The 11,749-nt window shown below is 31.7% G+C and overlaps 1 protein-coding gene across 2 annotated transcripts; it reads right to left on the bottom strand.

Moving 5' to 3' along the window:
• Positions 1-3,518: 3,518 nt before the first annotated feature.
• On the bottom strand, positions 3,519-7,391 carry LOC123292483. 2 transcript variants are annotated; one of them, XM_044873183.1, is made up of 3 exons: positions 7,150-7,391; positions 5,393-6,317; positions 3,519-3,581 (listed from the first exon to the last, which is right to left on the bottom strand). In XM_044873183.1, exons 1-2 carry the CDS (start codon positions 7,388-7,390, stop codon positions 5,395-5,397), a joined length of 1,164 nt encoding a protein of 387 aa, XP_044729118.1. In that variant the 5' UTR covers position 7,391; the 3' UTR covers positions 3,519-3,581; positions 5,393-5,394. The 2 variants fall into 2 exon arrangements, with proteins under 2 accessions (XP_044729118.1, XP_044729119.1); XM_044873184.1 differs by lacking the exon at positions 3,519-3,581 and having other exon boundaries at positions 5,268-6,317.
• Positions 7,392-11,749: the final 4,358 nt, after the last annotated feature.

The following is an 11,749-nucleotide window of genomic DNA, read 5'->3' as shown; positions in this document are numbered from 1 at the left end:
ATGCATTTACGATATTTTTAGAACATTTTATTACATTTACGTCATACAAACAGCCTAGTTGACTACATACTTGACGATACAAAAGCCGGACTACCATAAATGAAAATTCATAAAATTTTTATAAATTTACAATTTGGCAAATTACAAATTTGCATATTCTCAAAAGACATGGCAAATCTTTAAGCTGAATCGCTTAAAAAGTTTTATTTTCCTATATGACCTAGGTGAAAATGGCCGGATTTTGGTATTGTTTTTTTATGTTGTATTTTTTTTTTTTTTACTTCCCAACCACCAAACAAATCAGAACGATAACGTGCCATTAGGAACATAGTACCAAAAAATTTAAATGAAGAAAACTTTTTAAAGTACAAGCTTTTATTGCACTAAAAAGTAGAAAATTGGAGACATTCAATTTAAAAATCATGATTGTTCGAAACGCCTCAAGCTTTTGAAAATAGTCATGTATGAGTGACTCATAAAAATAATTATTTTCTAGTTATAGTACCATAGTATCTTGCCTTTTAAAAAGTATTTTTTTAATTTAAAACTAAAGCAGGTACGTATATCAAATATAGTGGAAGTGATAGAAAAATTAGGCCATGTTTACCGTAAAAATGCATTGTCATTAAATTTACATATGTTATTTGAGGCTTTAGAATCAAACAATCCGTAATTACTCTTCACTTTAACATTATGAAAGATGTTCAAAGCAGATTTTAAGATTTTGAAAATAACCTTTCTGGGGTTTTTACAAACATTAAAATGTTAATAACTCAAAAACGGTGAAATTTAGCATAAGATCATCACAACGAGCGTTTGAAATAGCGTAAAATTACCGAGAAAACCTTGGACAGCTTTATTTGGCCAAAAAAATTGACATTTTACTCTTTCTGGGGAGGGGGAGGGATATACAATAATTGTACCAATGGGGTATCTGGCTTCTTCCGGAATTATTAATCTATAAGCTTTTCTGAACAAGAATTAATTGGCAAAATGCGATCCTTGAACTTTGCACAAAAAATTTCTATCTAGCGTCTTCTCCAAGGTGAGCTGCTGTATGATACCACGCACGATGTTGAAATTTTTATCTGGGCGACTCATCTAGGGTTTAAACAGTAGGTATCCAGAAAATAGCTTAAAGCATGAAAATGATGTAACATATACATACATATAATTACATAAACAAATTCCTGATTATTATTTATACTATTAATTTACACAAAATCTGCGGCTATAGTTAACTATATACTACCTTCTTGCATATATATGCTGCATATATGCATATTATTAGTGCCCGTAAGTTAAATTTTACATTAACGTATCATATTACTTTATAATAATCATAATAATATGTCGAATATTTTCGAATACAATATTTATAAAATTACTAGAGTGATACCCACCTGCTTCGCTTATCCCCTTTCTATAACACTCGAAATAATGGTAAGGATTGTTTTACACAGGTAAAATATATGTATGGTTTTCTATTTTTTTAAATGTTTAATAGTCGTAATTATTCATTGAGTATATCAAAAAAGATGGCTGTGAAATATTTTATATTGACTATTTTTACAGAAATCTGTAATATATGGTAATGTCAAGTGACTTCTTTTATAGAAATCTGTAATTTTTGGTAATGTCAAATTAAATTAATTAAAAATTTTTTTTTTTTTATTAATATATCTTTATAAATTATTATTATTATTATTATTATTATTTATTTTCACCATAAGATACAAACGTACATAGGTATAGTCAACATGAAAATTAAATAAATTAAATTAAACTATATTGGCACGACGTTACAATATGCTTCTTCAGCTCACGTTTAAATTTTGGCATGCTCTCTATGTTTTTTAACTCTCTGCTCTGAGAAGATTATTGTACAATTCACGTCCAATAATTTCCGGAGAGTTTTTGAACTTTTGCAATCTATAGTTTGCAATATGCAAATCATTATTATGACGAGTGTTATAATTAATGATCAAACGAACTTACCTGTTCGTGATGTTCGATCATAATTATACGAGAAGCTCACCCGAAGAGATTGCAGTATAAGAAAACATTTGTAGTACCACTGATTGTACGCGCTAAGTCCACAATTTCAGAGTAGTAATTCAAAATTACCACCATTCGCCTGGCAGCACCAACTCCCTGTCATGCGCATCATATCGTTTAAAGTGATGCAAAAAATTGTTTGAGATAATATTGGGAAGAGGAATTCAAGAGTAACGCAGACCTCGGGATATCTAGGTACTAGAACTTTGGGAGGGACTGCAATCTCTTCGGGTGAGCTTCTCGTATAATTATGATCGAACATCACGAACAGGTAAGTTCGTTTGATCATTAATTATACTTCAAAGCTCACCCTCAGGATTGCAGTATAAGAAAACATTTGTAGCCGTTTAGAGTTAAACAATTTTTTGAATTCTTCTCTCCTCTATTTATTGAACCAATCCTTAAATAATTAATCAATTTGATTTTTAACTAAATAACTTTATTCTTAAAATAAATTTTACTCCAATTAAAATATGTAGTACATTCGGTACCAAACAATCATTATTTATTATTCTGAATGTTATAACAAAACTGCCATTGCAAACTTATCGCTCTCCTCCGCAATAGGACGATGGTAAAATTTTGCAAAAACTGACGAGCTTTTTGACCATCCCGCTGTTCTTTTAATTACGTCAATGTTTAGTCCAACATCTGAAGCCTTTGACGTTGAAGCATGCCTGGTACTGTGTGCCGAGTATGTTTTATCAATCCCACACGATACTAAAACTGATTTTATCCATTTACTCAACGTTTGAGACGATACAGCTTTATGTGGCTTCCGTATCCCAATAAATAATTTCTTTTCGTCGCCTCTAATTTCTTTGGTTATTTTTATATATTCTAATAGAGAACTTGCCATGCAAAAGTTCTGGCTTAGTTCGAAAAAATGGAAGATCCAGCAACGGTTGATAATTGCCCGGTCGTGACGATTTGATAATGTTCGGAATTTTTATTTTGATTCCGTTAGGTGTTGTAATAATATTATCCAGACTGATTAAGGAGAATGTCTGTACCCGATGAGCTGTTCCCAGGGCTAATAATACAATGGTTTTCATTGTGAGTTCATGAAGGGTCAACTTTTCTAACGGAAAATATTTACCCAACTTCACTAGGACCGGAGCTACATCCCAAGTATCCTCATATTTCGGTTTACTGGGCCTTATTTTGAAAACCCCCTTAAGAAATCGCGATATATGCATATTATTTGACAAATCTTCTGATGAAATTAAAGAGATTGCCGCTCTTGCTGAATTTATTGTGCCATATGCTGCACCTTTTTTAACTTTCTCGGCTAAAAATTCCAAAACTTTAGTTGGGCTAGTATCAAAAGGGTCAAAATTATTTTCCTGTGAAAATGCCCACCATTCTTTTAAAATACTGTTATATTGTTTAAAAGTTGATTCAGATAAGGATGCTAATAAAATATCCATCGAAGACTCCGGAAGATTTTTCTTTAAAAACGAGAGCCGCACAATCTGGCGGCAACCAGGGTAAGCTTGCTGGCAAGAGGATGTTGATGATCTCTAAAAGGAGAAATTAATAAATTTTTATTTGGTTTAAAAATAATAGGTTGATCAACCATTAGTCTTTGAAATAACGGGTACCATGGTTGGGCAGTCCAAAGTGGAACTACAAGTATCCCAACAGACTTATCCCTAATTATTTTTTGAAGTACTCTATTTAAAATCGCAAAGGGGGGAAATGCGTAAAATTTCTTATTCCCCCAATTTAAAGTAAATGCGTCAATGGTTAAAGCATCCGGATCTCTGATCCATGAACAATAGTATTTACATTTTGCATTAGCTCTTGAGGCAAATAGATCGATAGATGGGCGACCAAATTTTGAAATAATTTTTTGGAAAGCATAATCTGCCAATTCCCATTCAGTATCAATATTAATTATTCTTGATTGTTCGTCTGCCATATTATTTTCTCTAGACGGAATGTAGGTTGCATAAATCCAAATATTCCTATCTTCACACCAGTTCCAGATTTCGGACGCTAAGTTATGCAAATGTGGGAAAAGTGTGCCCCCCATTCTGTTAATATAGGCCATAGCAGTCGAATTATCAACGCGAAGTAGTATTTCGCAATCTTTGAAATTTTTCGCAAAACATTTAAGGCCAAAGAAAACCGCCATTAATTCGAGAGAATTAATGTGGAGTTCTCGATCTGCGTCTTTCCAAAATCCATGAGTCTTCTTACCATCACAGAAAATCCCCCAGCCCGATAGCGATGCATCAGAGAAAATTTCTAACCTGAAATTACCCGATCTAATTTTTCGAGAAGAAGAAGGTAATTTATCTTGCCACCATAAGAGGTCATTAATAACAAAATCCGGTAGAGACATTTTTGCGTCAAAATTATTATTATTAGAAATTAAGGCTTCAATTTTTGCCCTTTCAAGTGATTTACAATGCAACGGACCATAATCTATAGCTGGGCAAGCAGCTACCAAGGATCCAATTAATTGAGCAAATTCTCTAATTGAAAAAGAATTTTTCTTTTTCATTTTAGAAATTGAGTTCAATAATAACTTACGCTTCTCAACCGTTAACTCTAGAGCAAGCTTACTAGAATCGATGATAAATCCTAAATATTTACACCGCATTGCCGGGCAAAAAACACTTTTCTCCCAATTAATAAGTAAACCCAGATATGACAACAAATTTCTAGTTATCTCTAGGTTTTTTAGGCACGAATCTCGATTCTCTCCTATACATAATATATCGTCTAAATAGATGACAGACAAAAATTTCCTGGATCTCAAATAATTAACTACAGGCTTCATAACTTTTGTAAAAATATAAGGACTAACATTAAGTCCCATTGGTAAACAAGTAAATTCATAAATGGCTTCATTAAAATAAAATCGTAAATATTTTCTGTGACTCGGGTGAACCGGAATTAAATAGTAGGCATCCTTTATATCAATTGATCCCATAAAACAATTTTCCCAAATTAGTTTGCAAACCGTACGAATATCCTCCATTTTAAAATGATCTGGGTCTAAAAACTCATTTAAACCCTTTAAGTTTATGATAAATCTATTAGAACCGTCCGATTTTGGGACCATAAAAAACGTTGATAAAAATTGATCATCAACGGGCTCACATAATTCAATAACCCCTAATTGAATAAGTCTATTTATCTCAATTTGAATTGTTTGAAATTCTAAGGGGGGCCAACTTTTCGTTAAAGGAGGCTGCTCCTGTCTAACCCTTCTTACAAAAGGTAATTTATATCCACTAATACAATCGAGAATAAACTTGTCTGAGGTAATAGTAGACCATTGTTTGACAAATTCTTTCAGACGGCCTGCTATTTTATTTACCTTTATTTGCGATTCCCTTGTTTGTTCGGATACTGCTGTTTGGGTGTGGATGCAAGCAGTTGTTTCGACCGATGACTGTGGCCCGACAATCTTGAAGGTAGGTATTTCCTCTTCCAGCCCCTCTGAGTTGTCGGACGATATGCTGAGGGGCCTGGCGAGTTTAAATTATTGGGTGTAGATCTCTTATACACAGGTTTCTTTGGTTGAGTTTTTAACTCATTACCAATTTTTGAAACCGATTTTGATTCCTTGATTTTTTCAGTAAGATTATTACCAAATAAAAAAGAATCTGTTTCAATTTTCTCCAACGTAGTCACTACGGACTTTTCCAAGACTGTGAAGATAGATGCTCTTCTGGCCACTGTCTGACTTCGGTGAATTTCTATTAAAAGTTGTGATGCCTCCCATAAATGTTCCAGCATCTTATTTGAATTAATTTCTCCGTTTTGTGTAAGTAATGGTTCAATAACCACGCTTAACGCTGATAGGGCCGAGCCAACAAGATTTTGCGTAGTAGCAAAATAATTATCTTTCTTTAATGCTCGATCATGTAAACATGCCTTAATCTCAGCATTGAGAATTGGAGCTTCCAGACAACAATCCCCTGATCGCGGATATTTCTGTAATAGGGCATCCTTAGCCCCTTTTTGCATGCCTACTTTGAGCCAGTTCAACCACCTTGTTGATATGTGTGACGACACATTTAACACAGCCTGTTTAACAACTGGAGCTTCTCCAATAATTTCTAGTACGTCCAACTTGAGTGCATTATGTTCAAGAATTTCTGTGGATCCTTTATCTTGTATTTCTAATTCACTTGGTTTCGTAAGTAAATTAGCTGGTGTTTCGACATTAAGCACCTGCGTAATGTCCGAAAGCACTGGACGGTTAGTCGAAAACGAGGTAGTCATGGAAATCCCAGCGCCTGAAGCAATAGTCAGCATTTAGATTTCAAATGAGAAACTTATTTATTGATTACATTAATTAATGATCAAAAAAATAAAATTAAAAATTTTTGCAGCTCTGTCATGCCTCACGTGTATGCTCAGCTGTTCAGTTATTTACATAACTAATAAAAGACTTTTTATGAATGCATATCCATAATAAATGTTATTTGCAACAATTTCAGCTATGTCAGTCCTCTCGGGAAAGCTCAGCTGTGCAAACACATCAATTATCCACATAACTTCAGGCAGTTTGACTGATTTCAAACTATCATAGACAATATTTACGATACAACTATGTCAGACCTCTCGTGAAAGCTCAGTTGTGTAAATACGTCCGTTATCCACATAACTCATGACAATTTTGACTGATTTTTAAACCATAATAAACAATATTTGCAATATTTCAACTATGTCAGACCTCTCGTGAAAGCTCAGTTGCGCAAATATAACAGTCATTTACCAAATTTAACAAAAAAAATTTTTTAATTCATATCCATAAATTGTGCCATGTCCAACAATTGTGTTTGTTTGATTTTTATTTTTAAGGTGTCCTGAAAGTGGTTTAGTCTACCCTATCATACTTGATAGTTGACAATAGTTGTTATTCTTATTAAAAACAACAAAAAATATAATTTTTAATAAAAGTAATTATATAAACCTTTCTTTACAGTACCTAAATTTCTTAAAATGTAATTAACACCTATTTACAATTCCACTTGTTTAAGTAATAAATATAATTTTTTAATTCAATTTGTGTATACATAACCAAAAATGCGTTCCATAAGAAAATCAAATTTATTGACAGCTTACCGTTTTTATTAGAAAGATCCAAAGGTGAACTATTTGTGACCAATATTTCTTCCTCCATACACTCAATATCACCATCACTATTAGTTGTGTGATCTATATTTTTTCGTAGTTTATCTAATTCTTCCTCCATGAGTTTAAATTTTTTCTTCAAATTATCATAATCACTATGCTTATGTGACGATTTTCTTTTTCTGCTTCGATCACTATCCCGTGATGATGACTTTTTCTTATGTTTAGGCATATTTTCTTAATTAAAACACAATTTTTTAATAAAAATAATTGGATAAACAAAATTTCACGTGTGACTTCTAGCGCACAAAAAAGTGTTATGATGCGCATGACAGGGAGTTGGTGCTGCCAGGCGAATGGTGGTAATTTTGAATTACTACTCTGAAATTGTGGACTTAGCGCGTACAATCAGTGGTACTACAAATGTTTTCTTATACTGCAATCCTGAGGGTGAGCTTTGAAGTATAATCATGTATTTCATTTCTAAGTGGTAGGTTTTGATAATTTTTTTTGATAAATATTAATATATCATGTGTTATTATGAAGTATGAACTGTATTGCTGTACAGTTTCATGAAAAACCATTCGCTAGTTTTAGCGTGAAAGCGTAACAAACAAACAAACAAGCAAACAAACAAACATGCTTACTTTCGCATTTATAATATATAGAGATAGAGATAGAGAAGAGATAAACTACAATGTATTATGTAGTCTCATCTACGAGAATTCTTTTAAGTAGGGCATTCTCATTTAGATGGCTTCTATAATTTTTGTTCGAACGAGAAAATCTAAAAATTTCAATTTGTAGATTTCTATTTTACGTATATGAATAAAAAATAGGAAATTGTTTTTGTCCAAAATGTGATAAAAGTGGATAAGTTTGTCCGACATTTAGTAGAAAGTGTCTGTTGCCCGATGACTTGAATATTGCAGGAAATTGTAATTTTCAACCAAATCGAAGCTTGAAAGAGAACATTTAAAAAATGTTCGTATATAAACAAGCTATTAGGCTAATCGTTATAACGCAACATCGGGTTCAATTTATTGTTGATTGGACAATTTTTTTTAAATATCGGCTAATATTCCCTTAATATTAGTATTCCCTTATAGTAGATAGAAAAAATTCGCATAATTTCGCATAAAAATAGGGATTGAGTTTGGAACTATATTCCTTATCGCACGTTATCGTTTTAATACTTGTTTGCTGGTTGGGAGGTAAAACCAAAAAAAGGTGCAACAAAAAAAAGACACCAAAAACCGATATGTAGGTTACCTAGGGAACTAAAACTTTTTCAATCGATTCAGGATGCCATGTATTTTGAGAAAATGCAAAAATATTTTTATAACTGTAAATCTGTATTTTTTGTAAAAATTTTTCATCAATCATTTAAAAAAATTGAGTTGTGAAGGTTATCAGAAGTTAAAGCTAACAGGGATTATTTTTTTAAGTAGGTTAGGTTAGGTTAGAGTAGCTGTCCTGGGGTGGGACACACTTAGACCATAGGGTCCGTTGTGATACCGAAAAATGGGTTGGCCCATCCCCGGCCACTACTCCATGAACCATTTAGAGCTGTTTATGAATGGTATTATCAACAGTCATTACATAAAAAAATTTCGAAGCAGTAATTCATTCTCCCCATAGCGCATCAACTCGTACCATAATCCACTTCTATGTTGATTCTTGGTCTCTTTTTCTGCGTTTCTAATATTTATGTCATTAAAAAAATGTGCTATTTGTCTCAAAAATTCATCACAATCATTGCTTTTTTACTATTAAATTTGACAGATATGCCATAGAATATTATAGATATGAGAACGCCATGACCTAAAATTTGTGATATGATGAATGAGAGAGAAGACTGCCAGTTAGTTCCTATGTGTCCTTGTCTAATCTATATGTCATTGGCTAGATATTATATGACTATGACAAGGACACATAGGAACTAACTGGCAGTCTTCTCTCTCATTCGTCATATCGCATCCACTTTCAGGCTAGCATATCCCTCGCGTTATCTATGAATAATATTCTAATGGTTAATTTCTATATGATATCACATCGGGGCTCACTCGTGTTTTAGGTCACATGATATACAGTTTAAAAATTACAATTTTTAATTTGAATAAAATAAAACAATTATATGCTTTTATGACTCAAAATTATAATTTATATTACATAATTTCATAATTTATTTTTCACTAACGAAAGTACCCTATTGTTTATTCTAATGATTTTATCGAATTTACCTGTACACAAAATTGCACACAATATTATTATATTATTAAATAACATTTTCCTCAAATTATTTTGTAAATATATATTTGAAAAGTTCGAAAATTATTCAAATTCTAAATGATATTTAATTACGTAATACACATGTTATACCTAGTTTTACAAAATAGTATAATATCAAATTATAAAATATTCATTATCATACATTATAACCCGATCATCTTAGTCAAAATAAGTGGTCAACCTCGGAATCTAACGGAATAAGCTGAATTTTTGTACAAACCTTTATTTTTACAAAGAGTACAAATGTTGTTTCAAAAGTCATATATGGTCACGCGTGCGCGTCCTTAGATATTCAAGGTTAAAGGTTTCGAAAAGTTCGTTAAGATGAGTGCAGCATCTTCTGCGCCTTCTACTTCAAAAACGGTTCAACATAAAAAAAAAGTTTCAGGCAAAATTTGTAAAAAATTTTATCTACTTTTAACAACAACTTTTATAATAAATATTAATACGATTGAAGACAAAAGAAACGAAATATTCACAAAAAACTTATTTTCGAGACCTTTGACCTTGAATGTCTTAGAACGCGTACGCATGACCACATGTGGCTTTTGAGACAACATTTGTACTATCAACATAAAGATTTGCACAAAAATTCAACTTATTCCGAGGTAAAACTCTAAGATGATTGGAGTATTATATTATACATAACATAAATACAAAGTATTTCATATACATCAGGACCGTATTAAGTAAAATAATCACATTAATAACGTAAAATTTTATCAATTGTAAAACATTTTATATGTTTTGAAATTTCAAATATATTTTTTTTATTTTGTTCCTTACAAAGCAATATTATTAACTTCATATTGTTCTATTAAATTTTTCTTTGATAAATATCTACCAAAATATAAATATTTTTAATTTAATTTAGGGCTCAAAGTATCAAAATTACTACCCAGTACAGTTTGTTTGGTAAAATTAAATATATTGAACATTGAAACAAATTTGAATGATTATTTATTATTAATAAATTGAATGGTCTGCTAAATTTTCCAATTATCTAACCAAATTTATAGTTTTGATAATTATAGTTTTATTTAAGAACAAAATATGGATAATGTATTTATTTTGCATACAGTAATATTATATGTCCATCATTTAATAACATATGGAAGTCATAGGATGATTGTTTTTTCAGTAAATGAACTAATATTTAATATGTTCTGAGTCTTTTTCCTGTTTCAAGAATATAAATTCTGGTAGCACAAATAAATGCTTGGTAAAAATTGGTAAACTGCACAATATGATTGTGCTTTTACCATTTAATTACAGCATATTGCAAAATCATGCGACTGAAGATGGTTCGTACACTTAAGGCTATTTTCTCGCTATGAGCAAATCGATAGAAAATTCTAACTCGAGACCTTCTCTAACTCAAGATAAATTTAAAAACTAGATTTAAGATATTTTCAAAAAAAACTATGTAACCCCCTTCCGTTGCAATGCCCTTATGCCAACGGATTTTCCAATCTTCGAAACACTGGTTGTAGTCACTTTCACGGATTGCCTTCAGTTCCGTCTTTGCTGCGGATTAAATCTCCTCTTTCGTATCAAAACGGTGTCCCCGGAGCGGTCTTTTGAGCTTGCTGAACAGCCAGAAGTCGCACGGCGCCAGATCAGGTGAATTCAGGTGAATACACAATTCCGGTCTTTTTAGGCGGGTAGCGTTACGCAAATGACACATAACGTGCAAATAATATTCCTTGTTGACTTTTTGGCCGGGAGGAAGGAATTCATAATCCCAGCAAACGCACGCAGTTTAAATTATAATGTCACCTTATTTTTTGGACACAGTATTATGTTTGAAACGAATTTTTTTTTATTCTAATTTTTAAAATGTCTACCATGCCTGAAAATATTTAACGGAAGTCGCCTGGTTTATTTAAACAATTTGTTGTAAATTAGATAATCACCAAATTAAGTTATTTTATCAACAGACACTGTTATTAAAACTATATTGTTCATTTCGAACAAAACATAAAAATTCACACTTTTCGTATTAATAATAAATAATAATTTGATGTACAAATTAAATTTACAAAGTTTTGTTAGCCAAGTTTAGTTAAAGTTAATAAAAACTAATTTTTGAATAATTATTTTTAAATTAAAAATTACTCCCATTCTTGTTAATAGGCTAATAAACCATTGCCTCTACAATATTGAGTGTACCTCTGATCTCTTTGAAAACTTATTCATGGAACACCTCGAATGGATAATCTCGATTAAATTCCGATGCGCAGAAAAATAGCAATCACTAAATTTGATAAAACCACAAAATTATTTACTAAAATAAAAT

Source organism: Chrysoperla carnea, chromosome 2, assembly GCF_905475395.1.
Source record: "Chrysoperla carnea chromosome 2, inChrCarn1.1, whole genome shotgun sequence".
Classification (NCBI taxonomy): Eukaryota; Metazoa; Arthropoda; class Insecta; order Neuroptera; family Chrysopidae; genus Chrysoperla; species Chrysoperla carnea.
Note: the sequence above shows the minus strand (reverse complement) of the source record. Positions and strands in the feature narration are given on the sequence as shown.